Source organism: Lithobates pipiens, unplaced genomic scaffold, assembly GCF_037356315.1.
Source record: "Lithobates pipiens isolate NorthernLeopardFrog02 unplaced genomic scaffold, aLitPip1_a1.2 Scaffold_8, whole genome shotgun sequence".
Classification (NCBI taxonomy): Eukaryota; Metazoa; Chordata; class Amphibia; order Anura; family Ranidae; genus Lithobates; species Lithobates pipiens.
This window is the reverse complement of record NW_027507903.1, coordinates 277,615,382-277,638,385: the sequence shown is the minus strand read 5'-3', so window position 1 is coordinate 277,638,385 and position 23,004 is coordinate 277,615,382. Positions and strand designations below refer to the sequence as shown.

General features: G+C 43.4%; 1 protein-coding gene across 1 annotated transcript in view; it reads left to right on the top strand.

Annotated features, from left to right (window-relative positions):
- Positions 1 to 2,487: 2,487 nt before the first annotated feature.
- NEDD1 (NEDD1 gamma-tubulin ring complex targeting factor) overlaps positions 2,488 to 23,004 on the top strand; it is a gene marked incomplete in the record, with an annotated part of 138,295 nt that continues 117,778 nt past the window's right edge. Inside the window, 2 exon segments of the mRNA XM_077472056.1 lie at positions 2,488 to 2,596; positions 6,004 to 6,147. Coding sequence (XP_077328182.1) covers positions 2,509 to 2,596; positions 6,004 to 6,147 — 232 coding nt within the window.

Genomic DNA, 23,004 nt, shown 5'->3' with positions numbered 1-23,004 from the left:
GGAAAGAGGCCAAAGTCGTTCCGAGCCATAGGGCAGAGCGGATGGGTGATTTCTGCGGCCGTGTAAGCAATCCACAGCGGAGGATGGCTGTGGATTGTCGGGAGGCCTCAGGTCTTCAAGATGGCGGCGGCCGTGGGTGTCTGAAGGCTGCAGTACAGAGTCCAGGGAGTAAATCGGAGTGCAATATCAGCCCAGGACTCTGCAGTGGGCCAAGCTGATGCGGCTGGTATGTTTTTTAAGCCCGTTAAGGCGATCAGATTCGAGGATGGCTGCGGATTAGATGCAGAGTATCCAGAGCTCTCTGAAAGGACGTCCGACGCCGTTCACAGCAGGCCACGCCCCCCCTTGAACCTTTCAACCTTTTGCCACATTTCAGGCTTCAATCATAAAGATATAACATTTTTATTTTTTGTGAAGAATCACCAACAAGTGGGACACAATTGTGAAGTGGAATGAAATCTATTGGATTTTTGAAACTTTTTAAACTAATAAAAAAATGAAAAGTGGGGCGTGCAAAATTATTCGGCCCCCTTGCGTTAATACTTTGTAGAGCCACCTTTTGCTGTGATTACAGCTGCAAGTTGCTTGGGGTATGTCTCTATCAGTTTTGCACATCGAGAGACTGAAATTCTTGCCCATTATTCCTTGCAAAACAGCTCGAGCTCAGTGAGGTTGGATGGAGAGCGTTTGTGAACAGCAGCTTTCAGCTCTTTCCACGGATTCTCGATTGGATTCAGGTCTGGACTTTGACTTGGCCATTCTAACACCTGGATACGTTTATTTGTGAACCATTCCTTTGTAGATTTTGCTGTATGTTTGGGATCATTGTCTTGTTGGAAGATAAATCTCCATCCCCGTTTCAGGTCTTTTGCAGACTCCAACAGGTTTTCATCCAGAATGGTCCTGTATTTGGCTGCATCCATCTTCCCCTCAATTTCAACCATCTTCCCTGTCCCTGCTGAAGAAAAGCAGGCCCAAACCATGATGCTGCCACCACCATGTTTGACAGTGGGGATGGTGTGTTGAGGGTGATGAGCTGTGTTGCTTTTACGGCAAACATATCGTTTTGCATTGTGGGCAAAAAGTTCGATTTTGGTTTCATCTGACCAGAGCACCTTCTTCCACATGTTTGGTGTGTCTCCCAGGTGGCTTTTGGCAAACTTTAGACGAGACTTTTTATGGATATCTTTGAGAAATGGCTTTCTTCTTGCCACTCTTCCATAAAGGCCAGATTTGTGCAGTGTACGACTGATTGTTGTCCTATGGACAGACTCTCCCACCTCAGCTGTAGTTCTCTGCAGTTCATCCAGAGTGACCATGGGCCTCTTGGCTGCATCTCTGATCAGTCTTCTCCTTGTCTGAGCTGAAAGTTTAGAGGGACGGCCAGGTCTTGGTAGATTTGCAGTGGTCTGATACTCCTTCCATTTCAAAATGATCGCTTGCACAGTGCTCCTTGGGATTTTTAAAGTTTGGGAAATCTTTTTGTATCCAAATCCGGCTTTAAACTTCTCCACAACAGTATTACGGACCTGCCTGGTGTGTTCCTTGGTCTTCATGATGCTCTCTGCGCTTTCAACAGAACCCTGAGACTATCACAGAGCAGGTGCATTTATACAGAGACTTGATTACACACAGGTGGATTCTATTTATCACCATCAGTCATTTAGGACAACATTGGATCATTCAGAGATCCTCGCTGAACTTCTGGAGTGAGTTTGCTGCACTGAAAGTAAAGGGGCCGAATAATTTTGCACGCACCACTTTTCAGTTTTTTATTTGCTAAAAAAGTTTAAAATATCCAATAGATTTCGTTCCACTTCACAATTGTGTCCCACTTGTTGGTGATTCTTCAGAAAAAATTAAAATGTTATATCTTTATGTTTGAAGCCTGAAATGTGGCAAAAGATTGAAAAGTTCAAGGGGGCCGAATACTTCCGCAAGGCACTGTATTATAACCATGCCTTGCATTTCTCTGTATTGTGATGTTGACAATTTGAAAAATTTACTCCATTCTGGCAATATGTCTGGTCATTCTAGACTTTGTTATTCTTTCAATAAAAATATTAAAATATAAAACAAAAAAACAAGACTTTAATATCGCTTCAAGGCTTGTTAATGAGGAGCTGCAACCATGACTAAGAACATTTTCTCTGTGCCGAATTATTACCCATAGACCAGCCCACCCTAACCCCATTTTTACCCTGGAATTTTGTGCCATATCCATATACAGATAGCAATAAAACCTGACAGGTGCTCTAAGCTGTATCCATTCTATCCATGCCTTTAGTTATACTTCAACTAGTACAGTAACTCATACTTGTGTCATATTTGTCACAAACAAACGAACTATTGGTTCACCTAAACTACACCACCAATCAAACTTCGCGTTTCCCCAACACTTGTAAACTTTTGTCCCCGTCCCCACTCCGTCCACAAACTAAACTTAGAGATAGCCGCGCGTCCACGGCGCTGACCTGCCCGCGCACGCAACCTGTGTTAGTGCGCGGGATGCAAGGAGACGGGTCGCATGACGTCACGACGCACCTCGGGGCCTCAGTGCAGCCTAGGGGAGGCGGGGGAAGAGAGCGGTTGAAAGGTGAGGATGTACAGGGGGTGGTGAGGGGGTCTCAGAGCTCACCTGTGTAGTCTGTCAGTCCTTAGTTAGTCGTAAAGCCGGAACATTTCTGTACCCTAGGGGGGAGGTAGCTGGACGCAGTTGTCATGGCGGGAGGTTTGAATAGTTTAGTTGTAAGTTTGGTGTCACAGTGCCAGGGAGCCGTGTGACTGCTTGTTGCATGGCAGCTGAGACACTCTTGTGTTTACTGTGTGAGCTGACCTTCCTCATACACTTCTGTTGTGTTCTGTGCACACTAACACATGGCTTCTGACTTTCAGGGAGCTTACATAGAGCCTGCCATCACACTGATACACCGGGGGAAGCTGGCATCTTAGTGGGCTACACTGTGAGGGATGCTGACATCTTAGTGGGCTACACTATGTGAGGGATGCTGGCATCTTAGTGGGCTACACTATGTGAGGGATGCTGGCATCTTAGTGGGCTACACTATGTGAGGGATGCTGGCATCTTAGTGGGCTACACTATGTGAGGGATGCTGGCATCTTAGTGGGCTACACTATGTGAGGGATGCTGGCATCTTAGTGGGCTACACTATGTGAGGGATGCTGGCATCTTAGTGGGCTACACTATGTGGGGGATGCTGGCATCTTAGTGGGCTACACTATGTGGGGGATGCTGGCATCTTAGTGGGCTACACTATGTGGGGGATGCTGGCATCTTAGTGGGCTACACTATGTGGGGGATGCTGGCATCTTAGTGGGCTACACTATGTGGGGGATGCTGGCATCTTAGTGGGCTACACTATGTGGGGGATGCTGGCATCTTAGTGGGCTACACTATGTGAGGGATGCTGGCATCTTAGTGGGCTACACTATGTGAGGGATGCTGGCATCTTAGTGGGCTACACTATGTGAGGGATGCTGGCATCTTAGTGGGCTACACTATGTGAGGGATGCTGGCATCTTAGTGGGCTACACTATGTGAGGGATGCTGGCATCTTAGTGGGCTACACTATGTGGGGGATGCTGGCATCTTAGCGGCCTACACTATGTGAGGGAAGCTGGCATCTTACTAAGGTACACTGTATGTATGGCTGTCAATTACTCAGTTATGCAACACTGTATCCAAATTAGATACCTTCTATTGTGCTAACAATTTACTCAGCACATTCGTCTCTGCCCTCAAGGAGCTCACATTCTAAGGTCCATAACTGACATGCACACTTAACCACTTCAATACAGGGCACTTTCGCCCCCTTCCTTCCCAGCCCAATTTTTAGCTTTCATCGTTCTTGCAATTTCAATGACAATTGCGCGGTCATGCTACACTGTACCCAAATGAAATTTGTATCATTTTGTTTGCACAAATAGAGCTCCGTTTTTTATTTTTTTGCGATATAAGCACAAAAAAAAGTGGAAATTTGGGGAAAAAAAACAATATTTTATTTTTTCTATTTTAAAAGAAATATAATAAAATCAAATTTTGTCATAAATTTAAGCCAAAATGTATTCTGCTACATGTTTTTGGTAAAAAAAATTCCATTAAGTGTATAATAATTGGTTTGTGTGATCACGGACATATGTACGCAAATGATCATGTACATGTGTGTGCAGATAATCATTGGGACATGTGATTTTAGTGGGATGTATGTTTTTTTTAATTTAGGGGCATGTGTGTTTTGGGGACGTGTGTTTACACTAGACTGGTGATCAGTTAGTAAAAAGCTGTAAAAACAGCTCATACTCACTGATCACCTGCCGGCTGCAGCGATCTGCTCTCCTCTCCTCAGTGACGACTTCCGTGTGAGGAGAGGAGAGCTGATTACCTAGCAACCGACTGTTTGTTTTGATCACATGAAGGCTGTGATTGGACACAGCCGTCATGTGATCAGGAGGGCCAATCGCAGAGCCCTCCTGCCGATTCGAGATGCGCCGTGTCTGGGTGACACGAGCGCATCGGGATCGCGCCGCTGTGCGGGCACCCGCGTGAGCGATTCCCCCCTCCTTCTGAAGGACGTTCCTGAACGTCCAGTCAGAAGGAGGCGGCTCCCACCCGGCCGTATATGTACATTGGCCGGGTGGGAAGTGGTTAAAGAGATAGTAAACCCTGATGAGTTTACTTCCTCTTTCATTCCCTGCAAAGGTAAAGCATAATGATGGACTACTATGCATCGCATAGTAGCCCATTATGTGTCACTTACCTGCCACAGGAGCCAGCAAAGTCACCGCTGTCCCCTGTAGTCCGGCGCATCCATCTTCTCGGTGGGGTCTCGCTGCTCCGCTGCTGTCATTCGGCGAAGCCGCGATGACGTCACTCCCGCGCATGCGCACGGGAGCCAACACGCGCGGCATCTTCGTTGTTGACGGTGCCGCGCTCAGTGCGCCTGCCTTCGGGCAAATATCTGCTAAACCGTATAGGTTTAGGAGATATTTCTTGGACCTGCAGGTAAGCCTTAATCTAGGCTTACATGTAGGTCAAAGTGTGTTGTAAGGGTTTACAACCACTTTAACTAAGAGAGAAATGATAAAGTGCCAATTAACATAGCAACGTGTCTTTGGAGTATAAGAGTAAACCCATGCAAGCACAGAAAGAACATGCAAACTATTTGGTTTCTAAAGCCTTGTACACGGTCAGATTATTGGACGAATTTTCGTCAGTTTTTTGTTTGATGCTAGTCTCAAATCGAAAGTGAAGAGCGTACTCGCCATCAGAAAATCGGACAGATTTCAATGTCAGAAGTGACATAATGTGTTGAATTGTTTTGTTGTGTTCTTTCATTTCTGAGCATGCCTAGTCTTGCTCTTCAGATTTTTTTTTTTTTTTTTTTTTTGTCCGTAAACCATATTAATAAAAGGAAAATCAGACGTTGTGGTCACATCAGACACATTTTCAAGCCTGCACATCTAGTTTTTGTCTGCTGAAAATTCATAATTGTCTGTCAAAAGCAGCATACTAACGATCATATAATCGTCAGATCGTTCATCGGATGAAGTTTATTTTCAGATTTTCTGACCGTGTATGGGCCTTTTACTGAGGACCCCTGTTCTGCAATGGGGAAAAGCTTGATGTCTGCTTACATTACAGGGTTTGTTGCTGTGTTTACTTCACTGAACAAAAGATGCACTGACCTACAATACAGTGACCAGTCATAAGAGGCTTATAGCATTTTGGGTGCATGTTTACTTGATTACTTATATGGCGGTTGGGGGAGTCTTGTCATGTTGTGATTTAGATTTCAAGATCTGCTGTTGGTATGGAGCTGCATAAAGCCACAACATGCTGGACCCAAGGAAATAGTACATGCTGTGACTATTTATTTATGCAGGCAGTAATGCAGGGAAATTGCCTTTCTATGAATTCCATGTCATCCTAGAGTTTTCCAGGATTTGTATTTAATAGTTCTCATTATTATCCTTCATATGTAGGAATAACCATGCAGGACAGCATCAGACTTGCTTCAGCTGGTGATGATATTAAAATATGGGATTCGTCATCCATGACACTGGTAGAGCAATTCAATCCCCACAGCACATCACATCCCGTATCTTCGTTGTGTTGGAGCAGAAACAGTATCCTTTGACGTGTGCAGGCTGGTACTCTTCTTGGTGGTTCATTTGTTTATTTCTGTAAAATGTAACAAACTTTGAGCAGTAATGCAAAGCACAATGTGCAATTATGTATTGTAATATCTGAATATAATTATATAATTATTATAATTATAATTATTATATTTATGTTGCTTTATTGGTTTTCCTTTTTTAACCCAATTATATTGCCTATGTTTACACACAGAGGTTGCTTTACTTATATACCGCAAGCTCATTTGCTCTAGTTCTTAGGGGAAGCTCTGCTGATTTCTATCCAATCATGTCCAAGCAAAAATGCAGTTTTTACTTTTCCTTGCATGCAATAGAGTATTCTTTGCAAAATGAAGCTTTACCTCATTTACTAATCTCTGGAGCAAGTGCACAGTATGTTTGCCTTAAGTAAATCAAGCCCAATGTACTTTTAGCCTTGCCCAGTCACTGTTTTTATTTGGTTGTGCGTGGCCATATTGACTTATGCGTTTTTTTTTTTGGCAGAGAAATTGTATTCTTCAAACCTCTTTCCGAAGTGCCACATAAAAAGCTCCTGGCTGGATTTCCTTTCCGCTGTGAAAAGCTGTTTGGGGAGGATTTGGACAAATATATCCAAAAAAAATCAAGTGGGAAAAGCACCCTTTTGTCAGTTAAGAAAAAGAGTAAATGTCCCTCATTTAAACGGGCTCTTTATCCAGTACCAGGGGCATCAGCCTCCAGGCAGTCACAACGGCCTCCACCATCAGGTTCAAGAGGTAAACCTCAGGGACAAAAGAAATCCTGGGGGAGGAAACCCACAAGACAGAACGCTAAAGCCTCTTTATGAAGGGGTGCCCCGCTCTCTTGAGTGGCAGGAAAACTTCTGCAGTTTTCAAAGGTCTGGCAGGAAGAATTTTGAGACAGATGGGTGATCTCCACAATGGCTCTAGATTACAAACTAGAGTTCTGAGAATTCCTGTCTCCTCGTTTCCTCGTCAAATATCCCCAAACACCCAGAGAAAAAGAAGTCTCTTTCTAGCGTTACACCCGACTTTTGTCGCAAAAAGTGATCATGGTGGTTCCCATGGAAGAGCAGGGGTTGGGGTTTTAGTCAAACCTTTTCACAGTGCCAAAACCAAATGGGGATGTCAGACCCATTCTAGATCTCAAAGATCTAGACCAGTTCCTGAAAATTCGCTCTTTTTTCATGGATTCAATCTGATCAGTAGTCTCCATCCTACAAGGAGGAGAACTTCTGGCATCAAGCGACATCAAGTATGCATACCTGTATGTACCTGAAATACCTGCTCACCAGAAGTATCTGCGCTTCTAAATAGAAAAACCTCGGTTTTCAGTTTTTAGCCTTGCCTTTTTAGTCACCCGTTTTCCAGTCTCTGCGATTGCAGAACTTTCATCAGAGGTGTAGAGAGAAATATATCACAGCAATTCTTTCTAAAGATGTATGCATTAGGCACATTAGATAACAACCAAACCGTATGGCCACACTTTTCAAAAGAGGTTCTGAATAGGATGATGCCGCCCAATAACAGATCTCCCAGATAAATTCAAAACGGGAAATGTCCCGTGTATACTGCTGCCTTAAGAGTCAGCCAGTAAACAATGGGGTATGTTACAATAAACCACCAGCCATTTGCTCAAGGGCCCCAATGGGGATGTCCCCAAACATTTAAAGATAAGGGAGCCGGGAGGCTCTGACTGTAACCAACACAATTCGTTTGACTAAACAGTGTGAATGTTATTGGGCGGCATCATCCTATTCAGGACCTCTTTTGAAAAGTGTGGCCATACAGTTTGGTTGTTATCTGATGTTCCTGCTGCATACATCTTTAGAAAGAATTGCTGTGATATATTTCTCTCTACACCCCTGATGAAAGTTCTGCAATCGCAGAGACTGGAAATGGGTTGGGTTTGGGACATTCTGAGAGTTATTTTGTATACATGTTCTCTATGTATATGTGTTTTATTAGAGATACTATGTGCTTGGAAGTTTCTCTTTTAAAGTTTTGCTATATGAATGAAATTTTTTTTTTTTTTTTTTTTAAACTTTGGTGGTATTGGTGGTCCATTTAAAGTCCCATTAAGGGGGAATCTTTGTCTATTCACTATAGGGATGGGACCACCCTGCCTGATCTTTCTGACACAGTGACAGCTACGCATCCCTTTGTCTAATCCAACGGTTAGAGCACCCCTGAACCCTTGGGACTTGAATTTTAGTTCTGTCTGTCTGCATTACAGAAACAGCCATTTGAGCCCATACAACATATTTCTTTGGTCCTTTTGACAAGGAAGCTAGTTTTTTCTGGTAGCCATTTCTTCTGCAAGAAGGGTATCGGAGTTGGCGGCTCTTTCTTGTAAAGAGCCATATTTAATCATTCACAAGGATAGAATAGTATTGGGTCCTCATCCTAGCTTTCTGCCAAAGGTGGTTTCCAGTTTTCACCTAAACCAGGATATTGTTTTACCTTTATTTTTTATTTTTTTTCTAGAACTCTGTTCTAAGAAAGAAAAGTCACTACATTCTTTGGATGTAGTGAGAGCAGTCAAAATATATTTGAAGGTGACTGCTCAGATTCGGAAAACTGATGTTTTGTTTGTGTTGCCTGAAGGTCCCAGGAAAGGACAGGCAGCATCGAAATCCACTATTGCCAAATGTATTTGACACATAATTGTTCAAGCTTATGGCTTTAAAAGGAAGGTTCCACCTTTTTTCTAATCAAAGCGCTCTCCACCCCGGCTGTTAGTGCTTTGTGGGCAGTGCATCACCAAGCCTCCATGGCTCAAATCTTCAAGGCCACAACCTGGTCTTCAGTCCATACATTCACTAGATTCTATCAGATGGATGTGAGAAGGCACATCCATCATATCGTCTTTGGGCACAGTGTACTGCAGGTGGCAGTATAGGTCCTCAGGTTTGATTGAATGCTACTTTTGTTTGTCCCCTCCCCTCAGGTGGCATTGCTCTGGGATGTCCCATACAGGGACATCCCTTTAAAAAAAAAAAAAAAAAAAAAAAAAAAAAAAATGCCGATCACTTTTATTGCTGTCACAAGGAATGTAAAGCTCCTTTTGTGACAGCATACCTCCTCTGACATTAAAAGTATTTGATCACGTGAAGAAAGGTGGGTTTGAATGGTTTTGATTACATCCAGGTAAACAGGAAGTGATGTTTGTCTATTGCTTTCAGGTTACCATAGCCCAGAGCTGAACAAAGCCAATCCGGCTCTCCGATCAAGCGGCGGAAGCACTGGCTGGTCCATCAAAACCCCCAGTTGGACTGGGAGATTTATGGTAAAGCTGCAGGAGGGAGGAGCTGTCCCCTCCTGCTGTTTGTAATAGCAATCTAGCAACTAGTTAGCTGCTAGGATTGCTTTTAGACAGCTGACCATTGGCTCTAGATAAAACAGTAGCAGCTGCAGGCATCATCGCGGTACGACCACTTTGAATTCCAGTGCTGTAGTAGGTAAGTGACTGGCTGGCAAGTAGTTTAAAGTGACCCTTGCAGCACAATATGCTTTTCCATCTAACCGTACCTATGTGTAGAGTTTGTGGTAAGCTCTTTCTATTTTTATTTCCTTTCACTCTTGTATAAATGACACCAAGAATTAGAGCTCAACAGTTTTAGCAATAACTTGCAAAATGGAATAACATAATGGTGAGGTAGGGGCACACACACACACACACACACACACACTCACTTTGACCTGCCTCATTCCCATTTTAATTTATTGCAGATATTTATATTAGACTGTTAAAACAATGAGGAAAGAGATTCCAATTTTTGTAATAAATAGACATACTGTAATACATTTTTGAAGCATATTGTCAGATTGAATATTAGAGACATCATTTTGCCCTCATGGTTTATTTGTGAATATATTAAATGGTGTCCCTTTTTAAAATGTTTAAGTTCTTTTCGTTTTTTTTTTTTTTCTCAATGTGGTTCTGTTGGAAGCTGATGTTCTTGTGACATATTGATCCATTTTGCAAAGCTATAGCTTGAAAAATGCTAAGGCTGAAGAACTGTAACATGAGCTAAAGCACAGCTGATTGTGCTTAGAATGCTCGAGTTAGACCTCTATAGTTTCAAACTATTAACTAAAGAATGGCAGATTGTTAAATGGATACAACTTTCTCTCTGTGCTGTGGGATACCTGCATTAATGAGTCATTGATGGAAACTGAGTCAATTTATATTAGTGCAATGGACCATTTCTGCTCAGCGAACACATTTGTTTCCTTTTAGTTTGTCTGTAGTGCAGCCTAACAAAACAATTACAAATCAGTATCTGATGGTTTATTCACACTGTGCAATAAACATCGGAAAGCAACATCGGCCAGTCCATCAAGATAGAAGAAGTAATTGGTGTGTTTGGCAAGGTGATGGTTGATTTATTTTCTTTCTTTCACTGCAATTACAACAAGCCGCAGTAAAGCAAATAGCTAGTTCCTTCTGTGTGAAAAAGACGCACAGTAGCTTTATTTTATCACTTTGACCTTTTTTTATATAAACTAAAAAGTAGTATGTACAGTATCTCCCAAAAGTGAGTACACCCCTCATGTTTTTGTAAATATTTTATTATAGCTTTTCATGTGACAACACTGAAGAAATTACACTTTGCTACGGTAACTCAATACACAGCCATTAATGTCTAAACTGTTGGCAACAAAAGTGAGTACACCCCTTCGTGAAAATGTCCAAACTGGGCCCAATTAGCCATTTTCCCTCCTCTGTGTCATGTGAATAGGGAGCAGGTGTGTTAATGTGGTGTTATCTTTCTCACTCTCTCATACTGAGCAGTGGAAGTTCAACATGGCACCTCATGCCAAAGAACTCTGAGGATCCGAAAAAAAAAAATGAATTTTTGCTCTATTGTTAGGATGGCTTAGGGTATAAGAAGATTACCAAGACCCTGAAGCCAAGACCATACATCAGTTTAACAGGACAGGTTCCACTCAGAACAGGCCTCGCCATGGTCAATCAAAGAAGTTGAGTGCACGTGCTCAGCATTATATTCTTAGGCTTTCTTTGGAAAATAGATGTATGAGTGCTGCCAGCAGTGCTGCAGAGGTTGAAAGGATGGGGGGGGGGGGGGGGGCGGTCACCCTGTCAGTGATCAGACTATATGCTGCATCAAATTGGTCTGCATGGCTGTTGTCCCAGAAGGAAGCCTCTTCTAATGATGATGCACAAGAGAGGCTGCAAACAGTTTGCTGAAGACAAGCAGACTAAGGACATGGATTACTAGAACCATGTCCTGTGGTCTGATGAGACCAAGATAAACTTACTTGGTTTAGATGGTGTCAAGCGTGTGCGGCAGCAACCAGGTGAGGAATAAAGACAAGTATGCCTACAGTCAAGCATGGTGGTGGGGGTATTGTGGTCTGGGACTGCATGAGTGCTGCTGGCACTGGGATGCTACAGTTCATTGAGGGAACCATGAATGCCAACATGTACTATGACATACTGAAGCAGAGCATGATCCCCCCTCCCTTCAGAGACTTCCGCAGGGCAGTATTCCAACATAATGACCCCAAACACACCCCCCAAGACTACTGTCTTGCTAAAGAAGCTGAGGGTAAAGGTGATGGCTCCAGACCTAAACCCTATTGAGCATCTGTGGGGTATCCTCAAATGGAAGGTGGAGAAGCGCAAGGTTTCTAACATCCATCAGCTCCGTGATGTCATCTTGGAGGAGTGGAAGAGGACTCCGTGCCCAAAAGGGTTAAGGCAGTGCTGGAAAATAATGGTTGCCACACAAAATATTGACATTTTGGACCCAATTTGAACAATTTCACTTAGGGGTGTACTCGCTTTCTGTTTCCAGTGGTTTAGACATTAATGGCTGTGTTATTTTGAGGAGACAGAAAATTTGCACTGTTATACAAGCTGTACACTCACTACTTTACTTTACATTGTAGCAAAGTGTCACTTCTTCAGTGTTCTCACATGAAAAGAGAGAATAAAATATTTACACAAATGTGAAGGATGTACTCAATTTTGTTACATACTGTATGTAGGTTCTTATATGTACAGTATTTTAAGAAAGTAACAGGTCAGGTTACAGTTTTTTGTATTTTTGGAAGTTTTTTTTATAAAGGAGTTCTGTGGTCACAGCATACACTTTCATTTTATCACAGCAGAATTGTAATCGCAATGCAAACAATTGACAATCCAATATAAGCTTGCTTAAAAAAAATTATATTGTGAGTACCACCTGTCTGCTGGCCGCCTCTTTCCACAATTTTCCTGGATTCCCTGCATGCTTTGCTGCTTTTCCTCTGCTGTTTATTTTAAATTTAGAAGCATTACTTATCCCATAGTACCTTGCTCCCTGCAAGAATTGAATACCATACTTGCTCCCCTTCCTGAAACTCCTGCCAAGCACCTCCCACGTAGTTCAGAAGGCAGGATCTATGAATTCTGTGACACAGCAATGCCTACTGGCGGGGCATAGTGATTATGTGTCAGAAATCAAAGCAGTAAATTTGTGGGTATCGTTACAAAGTAATTTTACAAACTTCAAGATTGTGCAGAGTAATATAAGTAATTGAACTCCATTGTGGAAGTGAATATATGATTTTACATTGTGACCAGACAATTGAACAATTGACAATTGAAGATCAGCCTTGTACGATCCATTCTACATTGGCTTCAAACCCTAACTAAATTACCTTTTTAGTTTGATTTATGAATCATAAACGGCTATTATGTATGGTTTTTAGAAAACCCTGTATTCACCCCCCCCCCTTTTTTTATAGTGTATCCTAAGACAAGAAGTGTACTCCCTATATAACCCCTCCCACTACTGGGGGTATCTCCAGTTTTTTCGCCAGTGTCTAAGGTGTTGATCACGAGTAAAGATGTGTTGTGCTGAGCTTCATTGGAGCAATCCTTTCTGGGGCTAGCCATGCTGACCGGATTCATTCAAAGTGTCCCATTTTGAGCCAAATTGAATGGTACCCAGGCCTTGTATCCGAAGAAACAAGGTTTTGCCTGCGAATGCTTCTCTTTTTTTAGAGAGCTGGACCCTGCGATCTAGTACTTTTTTGGTCGTAAGGCCTAAAGTTTTGCTGGCAGGGTGCTGTTGCAGGTCCACGATTGTGGGTTACCTCTAGGTTCCCCTCCTCCTGAAGGTTTATGGAGCCCCTTGTGAAGGGTAAAGATTGGGTCTGGTTTACCACAGAAAACCCTGCGACGGGAAGGTAAGTGGAGTTTTCTAAGAAATATTTTTGAATTTCCTTATGAATGTCTCCTATGAGTAAATAATGTCATGCCTATGTGTCACCACTGGGGCTTGTATTGAGCATTCACCACCTCTTGCTTGAAACGGCACTGTCAGGAGCCAATTACTTCCTCCTTCTCTGGCCAAAGCAAAAGATCCTCTGGTAAGAAAAAGGGGGGATTTGTCTCCCCGCCTGTGGCCCCCCCTATGCTGGGATTCCCCCCCCTCGGGGGATATAAGAGCCCGGATTCATTTTTAAAAAAAGGGGGGCAATGCAGCGGCCACTCGGCAGCTTTTTTTCAACCCCCCCGCCATGCTAGCTCTGGGTCCGAAGGTACCTGTAGCCCGCTGCTCGCGTGGGAAAACCTGTCCTTTTAAAAATGGGGGTGGGGCCGTAGGCAACGTGGGGGGCGGGGCTAAGGGGGCTCGCATTCTCTGACGCCAGGTGCACGGGGAGGAAGCTTTTAAAAGCTCACTGTGTGCTGCTGCTGGCTGTGGAGAGAGACGAGAGCAAAGAGGTGGCATTCCTTCAGGTTTGACACGGCATTTCCCTTGACACATTATTACTGCTTCAGGCTGGGCATTAATATCAGCATTTTATAGCTGGACTATAGCCTAGCAGTGTGTGCATTTTTTCTGGTAGTGCCTCTGCTTTGTGCATCAGGCTATGAGTGGAAGGGGGACCAGAAATTCCTCAAAGGGTTCTAGGGGTTTGATTGTTTTACAACAACCTAAATCCATGTCCAAAAGAATGTCACTCTCTGAGAGTGATGTGGCCGGTCAGAGTGAGCCGTCAGGGTAGACTGGTGTTGCAGCAGCGCTGGACACTTCAGCCCCCATATATCTATATCTATATCTATCTCTATCACACAGGAGGTTTTTTTTCTTCTTCTACCATTTCTAGTTTGGTAAAGAAGATTGATGCTATGATCACTCTCCATAGTGGGTCTAAACGTAGCAGATCCCCATCCAGTGCTCAGGACCCTCCATCCTGAGGTACAAGGGGCAGGGGATCAGGAAGGACTTCCAAAAGATCTGGAAGATACTAATATCTCCTCTTCCGAGGATCCTAATATGGAGGGAGTAGTCTTGCAAGACAGTTAGCTGGTACACTCCCTTACTAAATTGGTTCGCTCAAACTTTTTGCTGCCTGTAGCAGTCTATTGATGAGCCCACCTCTGGTTTGGGATCACTAAAGCCTCCCCTATCTGGGGATGCTTTTCCTATCCATTCATGGCTTAAAAAGCTGATATATTTGGAATAGGAACACCCGGATAAGAAGTTTTTTCCTCCAAAAAAGTTTTCCACACTGTATCCAATGCAGGAGCAATTGATGCTGCAATCGCCTCTGTGAATATAAATCTCACTTGTCCGGTAGACAATGCGCAGATGTTAAAGGATCCAACAGATAAAAAGTTGGAATTTCTTTTTAAGAACATGTCTCTGGCAAGTTCAGTAGCGCAGCCGGTTCTTGCGGCAATTGGTGTATCTCAGTCCATAAAGGATCAGTTTGTAGCGATACTTAAGATTCTTCCTAATCAGCAGGCCCAGCAGTGGGCTGGTTTATCAGATGTACTATGTTTTACGGTGGATGCTATGAAAGATTCTATCATTCAAGCCTCACGGCTTATGCTATGACTAGTGCATACATGCAGAGTCCTGTGGCTCAAAAGTTGGTCAGCCGAAGCACCGTGTAAGAAGCTCTTGGCCAGTTTCCCATTTCTTGGTGATTGGTTATTTGGAGACGATCTAGATAAGTATATACAAAAGATCTCCTTTAAGTTTGCTTCCTCTCCAGTGCCAGGAGCATCTGCCTCTAGGCAGTCTTGACAGCCTCCACCGTCAAGCTCAAGAAGAAGACCTCGGGCAGTCCCAGGGCTAAAAAAGGACTTGGGGTAGAAAGCCCCCAAAACAAAATGCTAAAACCGCCTTATGAAGGGGCGCCCCTGCTCGCTCTGGTGGGGGTAGGCTTTTGAAATTTTCAAAGATCTGGCAGGAACAATGTCAAGACAGATGGGTGGCTTCCTCAATTTCTCTAGGTTAAGAGCTAGAGTTCTGAGAATTCCCGTCTGCTTTCTAAGATCAAATGTTCCCAGAGATCCAGAGAAAAAGTCTTTCTAGCTCCGGATCATCTCTTATCCCAGGAGGTGTTATCAGAGGTTCCCTTAGAGGAACAGGGTTCAGTGTTTTATTCAAACCTTTTCACGGTTCTAAAACCAAACGGGGAGCTAAGACCCATTCTAGATCTCAAAGATCTGAACCGGCACTAAAATATCCAGTCCTTTCGCATGGAGTCAATCCGAAGGTTTTTTTTTTTTCCATCCTGCAAGGAGGGGAGTTTTTGGCACCGATCGATATCAAGGATACATATCTCCACGTGCCAATGTTTCCCGCTCATCAGAAATTTCTATGCTTTGAGGTAGAAAATCATCATTTTCAGTTTGCGACTCTGCCATTCGGTCTAGCCACCGCACCGTGTGTGTGTTCACAAAGACCCTGGAACCTCCTATAGCCAGGTTAAGGGCTCAGGTCATAACTGTCCTAGGGCTGCTCAACTGTTTTCATTATCGATTAGTTGGTCCACACCTTCCGCTTGTCCGTTGGTGGGGAAAAAAAAATCCTCCCCTCCTATGTAATCGGCCCTGTGTCATCCTTCCTGTGTCCTCGGCGCCGCTCTCTGTGACCAGGTACGTAGTCGCCGCTGCACGTCCGTGGCGCGCCTCTCCTCGCTGACGTCACGTCATTCACACAGATCTTCTGAGCCCCACCCGCTGCTGCCTCGATGGAACAGAGAGGCGAGTGCGAGAACCTGTGAGGAGACTGAGCCGAGCTGCACACAGTGACAGTGTGAAAAAAGGTAGCGGCTATCGGCTAAAAGTACCCACAGTAAAAACCACACACAGTACAACATTCAGTGCCCCATCATCATTGGTTTGATGTCATAGTCATAGTGCCCCATTGGTGTTCCTGGGAGGGAGAGGGGGGGAATAGGGGCCAATTGGTGTTTCTTGGGGGGGATAGAGCCACATTGGTATTTCTAGGGGGGGGAATAATGGTGGCCCATTGGTGTTTATGGGGGGGGGTAGTGCCCCATCATTGGTGTCCCCGGGAGGAATAGCGCCCCATCATAGATATCAGTGGGAGGAATAGCGCCCCATCATTGGTGTCAGTGGGAGGAATAGCGCACCATCATTGGTGTCAGTGGGAGGAATAGTGCACCATCATTGGTGTCAGTGGGAGGAATAGAGACCCATCATTGGTGTCAGTGGGAGGAATAGCGCCCCATCATTGTTGTCAGTGGGAGGAATAGCGCCCCATCATTGTTGTCAGTGGGAGGAATAGCGCCCCATCATTGGTGTCCCCGGGAGGAATAGCACCCCGTCATTGGTGTTGAATAACAGTGCATAGAAATATTGAAGAATCACTTATTTTTTATAAAACTGTACAATACATACAGAATATTACACCACGTCTCCGCACTTTATTTTTTTATTTTTTTATTTTTTATTTTTTTAACTTCTAGTTGCAAAAAAAAATTATAAAAATGGCAGAGGATGCTGCTGACACAATGACGTCAGAAAAGGGTGTGCAACCCAAATCTAAGGCATGGGAACATTTTAATTTAAATGCTGTAAAGAAGGTGGTCACCTGCAAACTTAAACGTAAAATGGAACTTGCATGGCACGGGAGCACAACAACGATGAACGAGCTCATGAAACGGAAACACGTGGGGTTCACAGTGGAAGGCGAAACATTGGGACGGTAAGTTAAACCCAAAATGATATATAGAGTGAGTTACACAGAAATGGCTTTTCCTGCATACTAATCATACATATTATCTTTTTCTTTGCAGAAAGAAACAGCGCACCATGACCGAGTTTGTGCAGCAAAATCGTCTGTGCACTCCTCAACAATCAGCAGTTATAACAGATTCTGTCATGAATATGCTAGTCACCGACATGCGGCTACTGTCCATGGTTGAAGACCGAGAATTTAAAAGCATGATCAGTGTACTGAACCTTGGATATACTTTACCATCAAGAACCCATTATACCAAACTAGTGGAGAGAAAGTACCAGGAGACATTTCAGAATGTGAAGGATGCCATCAGCGCTAATCAAAGCAGAATTGCCATTACTGCAGACATATAGACAAGTATAGCGACCGAGGCTTTCCTTGGCATTACATGCCACTACATAGCAGAGGATTTCTATCTGCCTCACTACCATGCCTCTGGAAGACAAACATACAGCAGCAAATATTGCAGAATGGTTGAAGGAGGTCACTGAAAAATTTGAAATTCCGGCTCAGAAAATAATTGCCATTGTGCATGACAATGGAGCAAATATTGTGGCTACTGCAAATATCCTGGCGGACAAGCATGGCTGGGCCAGTATCCGCTGCACTGGCCACACCTTGCAGCTGGTGATCAGTGCTGCGTTAAAGAATTCTGGAATTGAGAGAGCCGTTAGTGCTGCAAGAGGACTAGTTGAACATTTAAAAAAAAAGTGAGCTAGCCAGCAGCAAATTGAAGGAGAAACGAAAGCAAATGGGTACATCTGAGCACAAGCTTCTTCAAGATGTAAGCATAAGATGGAATAGCACTTACTATATGGTCGAACGACTCATTGAACAAAGGTGGTCGGTAACTGCAACTCTGTCTGACCCATCAGTTGCACAAAGAGGCAAACATTATCTGGACTTAAAACGAGACAAGTGGAGTATTCTTGAAGAACTTTCCACTGCTCTTAAGCCCTTTGAATGCTGCACTGTATTCATGAGTGGCCAAGAATATGTCACCCTATCATCTGTGCCAGCACTGGTAAAGGGGCTGTTGCGGTCCAATGAAGGTGCTTCTTATGAATCATCTCCACTAAAGAGCTTCCAAGCTACTGCAACAGACCAACTTCAAAGCAGATGGAAGGGGATCCTTGAACACTTCCCAAACACCGTAATTCTTTCCTCTGTCCTGGACCCACGATTTAGAAGACAAAAATTTTTATCGCCAGAACAGATCATAAACGTGCAGGCAAAAGTACAGACAGAGGCACTTGCTTTAAGAAGGGAGATGCTGGTGCAGCAGCAAATGACCACCACGTCGCCTGTAACTAGAGATGCTGAGCCTTCAACATCTACAGTGTCAGCATCTCATTCTCTACTTGACATACTCCTTGAGTCTGGGGACAGCAGTGAGGAGGAGGAGGGGCAACTTGAGGTGGATATTCACACACAAGTCCGAAATTAAGTTCAGGCTTATTTTGGTGAGAAGCCACTTCCAAAGGAGGGAAACCCTTTGAAATGGTGGAAGGGTAACCGAGATAAATATCCTACTTTGGCAAAACTTGCAAAATCCTTCTTGTGCATCCCAGGCACCTCCACTCCATCGGAGCGCCTCTTTTCTGCTGCAGGCAACATCCTTTGTCAAAAGAGAGCCAGCCTTAGCCCTGAGCATGTTAACATGTTAACTTTTTTACATTCAAATGCAAAGTTTCTTGAACAGTTATAGTTCACCTCTTTTCAGAATGTTTTTGTACTGCTGCAAAGTTAAAAAAAAATTATTCTGCAGTTTGAGTGTAACACTCAGTTTTTTCATTACTTTTAAATAAAAGAAAAAAAATGAACATTACGTTTTTTTTTAAATGATTTTATCCGATTAATCGAAAAAAATTATCGGCCGATTAATTATGAAAATCATCGTTAGATGCAGCCCTAGTCCTAGCCTATTTAGACTATCTGCTTTTAGTAGATCAATCCAGTCTCTAGTCTAAACCAAAGTTTAATCTCAGCTGTAAACTACCTGGAATTCCTAGGTTTGATCCTCAACCTAGAAAAATCCTCCTTAAAACCATCAAGGAGATTACAGTACTTGGGGCTGACCATAGATACCGTTCAAAAGAAGGTATTCTTACCCCAGGCAAGAATCGGCTCCGTACAAAAACTGATTCAACTTGTCAAAGCAAAGAGAAATCCTTCCATTTGGCTGTGCATGAAATTGTTAGGGAAGATGGTGGCCTCCTTCGAGGCTGTCCCTTTATGCGCAGTTTCATTCAAGACTGATACAAAACACCATTCTGTTGGCCTGGAACAAGAAGGTTCATGCTTTAGACTTTCCAATGCACTTATGCCCTGAGGTGCGTCCAGAGCACCTTGGTAGTCAATATCCAGCAACCTCCAAAATGGGAAATCCTTTCTACCAGTATCCTGGAAAGTGGTAACAACGAATGCCAGCCTTCTGGGCTGGGGAGCAGTCCTGGAAGAAGCTTCTGTCCAGGGGAAATGGTTCAAGTCAGAAAGGACTTTGTCCAACATTCTAGAGATTCGGGCAGTATGTCTGGCCCTAGAGTCCTGGACGCTCAGGCTATGCAATTGTCCTGTCGGGATTCAATCCGACAATGCTACGGCTGTGGCCTACATTAATCAGGGGGGGCACGAGAAGTCATGCAGCCCAAAAGTGGTGAATCATGTTCTAGCTTGGGCAGAAAGCAACATTCCTTGCTTATCAGCGATTTTCATTCTGGGGATAGAAAATTGGCAGGCGGACTACTTTAGTAACCAATTGTTTCCAGGAGAATGGTCCCTTCACCCCGACATTATTCTGTCTATGTCAAAGATGGGGTACTTCGGACGTGGATCTGTTCGCGTCCAGATTCAACAACAAAGTCCACAACTTTGTCAAGGACGAGGGATCCACTAGCGTGCGAAACAGACGCCTTGGTCTTCCCATGGGATCAGTTTTTACTGATCAATGCGTTTCCTCCTGTTCTGCTACTTCTGTGCCTTCTCCGCAGGAAGGGAAGGAGATGATTCTAGTGGCCCCAGCATGGCCCAGAAGATCTTAGTTTGCCGAGATCATAAAGCTTGGCGGTAGGAGTCCCTTAGACCCTGCCACTGTGGCTAGACCTTCTTGCTCAAGGTTTGGTATTCCATCCTACCTTACAAACGCTAAATTTAACAGTTTGGCTATTGAAACCCACATTCTAAAGGACCGTGGGTTATCTCCTTCAGTAGTGTTTATTTAGGTTAATGCTAGGAAGCCTGCCTCATTTACTATAGAGTCTGGAAGGCATATGTTTCCTGGTGTGGATCCAGGGGGTTAGCACCCCTGGAAGTATGTCATAGGTAGGATCCTTTGAATTCCTGCAAATGGGATTGGAAATTAAGCTGGCCTTGAGTACTATTAGGGGCCAGGTCTCGGCATTATCAGTATTTTTCCAATGGCCTCTTGCTTCTCATTCTTTGGTGTGTAGTTTTATTCAGGGGGTAACGCAAATTTAATCCCCCTGTCAGGGCACCTCTAAATCCTTAGGATTTGAATTTAGTCTTGTCGGCTCTACAGAACCAGCCTTTTGAGCCTATACAGGAAATTTCCTTGGCTCTTTTGACAAGAAAAATTAGTCTTTTTGGTTACCATTTCTTCTGCCAGAAGAGTATCGGAATTGGCGGCTCTCTATTTGATCATGCATAAGGATAAGGTGGTATTGCGGCCTCATCCTGAATTCTTACGGGAAGTGGTGACAGGTTTTTATTTTAAACCAGAATATTTATTCTGCCTTTCTTCCCAGAGCCTCGATCTAGGGAAGAGGAGGCACTACATTCCCTTGATGTAGTAAGAGCGGTCAAAATCTATTTAAAAGAGACTGCTCAGGTTCGCAAAACATATGTTTTGTACTGCCAGAAGGTCCTAAAAGAGTACAAGCAGAATCGAAATCCATTTCCAGATGCATTTGTCAAGTGATTGTTCAAGCTTATGGTCTAAGAAAGAAAATTCCTCCTTTTCATGTTAACGCGCGTTCCACCAAGGCTGTCAGTACCTCTTGGGCCGTGCATCACCAGGCCTCTATGGCTCAGATCTGCAAGGCCGCAACTTGGTCTTCAGTCCATACATTTTATCAGATTCTATCAAATCGATGTTAAAGGTTATGAGGATATTGCCTTTGGGCGTAGTGTACTGCAGCCTGCAGTAAAAGTCCACTAGCCTCTTAATACCCTATTTTTTTTGTTGTGTCTCCCTCCCTTCATTGCCATTGCTATGGGACATCCCACATAGTAACTACTATGGCTCTGTGTCCTCTGATGTATGAAAAGAGAACAAGATTTTTAAAACGGCTTTCCTGTAAAATCTTTTTAGTACGTTGGGACACAGAGGACCCTCCCTTCTTTTGGTATACACGTATATTGCTTGGCTACAAAACTGAGGTACTCCAAGTAAGTATTAAACTATACAGTGGAAGACACACTTTCTGCTTAATGTTGCATTGTTGTCGCTGTGCTTTGTCAATGGCAGAACAACGGGCGGGGGCAGAGCTGAAAGCGCAGCTTCCACTGTACTTTCCAGCAAAGGTGAACAAAAAAATAAAAATGACTGTGCCTGTTATGTGTTTTTTTTTTTTTTTTTTTTTTTTTTCCCCCAAATACTTTTTATTGAAAGACTATATCATTGTACAAAAGATAGTCATTGGATAACAAATGAATATGCAGTACAATGAGTCCAAAAAAATATGCGTGGTACATATAAGTTTCAAGAATTACTTGCATATAGTAAAACACTATTGTCTCGTGGAAGCATTAAGCTAGTTAATCACATTAAGCTTAAACTAGTTGAACCAATATTGCACATTTCCAACGAAAACATATCCGCAAATCACTTGTTTACAACTTTCCGCTCAACTTTATGGTGACATGCAACTTATCACCGCCTAACCGGTAACGGGATGGAGAAGGGGAAGGGAAGAGAGAGAAATAATTGATGTCACAGACACAGGACTATACTCTGGAATAGGTTAAGGAGTTCCAAATAGATCAGTTTGATGTGTACTTTGCCCCCGAGCCATCTCTATATGCCATTATCTGTTCGTATTCGGAGACCATATTGATTCTTGTGAAAAGTTCCCTGATGCTTGGGATTTCGTTTGTTTTCCACTTATACGTTATTAAGGACCTGGCAGCAAATGTGATATGCATTGCTATTGACCTGACTGAAATTGGGTAGTCTGACATATTAATACTCAGGATTGCCTTCTCAGCCGAGGGTTGAGTAAGGACTCCAGTTGTTCTCGCAATCAGCTTGCAGGGCCCTAAATAGGTTTAATTTTGGGAGTAATAACATCTTGTATGCTGCTAGGCGGCCATGCCTAGAAATGTAATGCTTCTGTGTTCTAGAGATTTCTTTTTGAAGTACAGTTAACATAGAAAGGTAGTTGGCTTGAAATAAATTTGATGTGGATGCAGTTAATTGGCTTCCTAAGTAAGATATTGAGGTTGGGGACCATGGATATGGAAAGGTCCCTTTGGATGTCAGATCTAATGGGTTTTTTAATTGCTATGCCCAGAATACTAGATTTAGTCGAATTTACCTTTTATAGTAGGAGACTTTGCTAAACAATAAAAGGGTTTCGTGAGCTGCTGCTGCTGATTTGTAAGGGTCTGACAATGTCAAAATGACATCATCCGCAAATAGCAAAATTTTATGTTACCTGTCCTGGGAAGGGATGCCCTGTATTTAAAGGGTGCTTTCTAATCTTTTCTGCAAGGGGTTCCATTATTAATGCAAAAATTAATGGTGACAATGGGCAGCCTTGCCTAGTTCTATTGGACATCTGGAAGTTTTTCGAGAACATGCCCTCAAT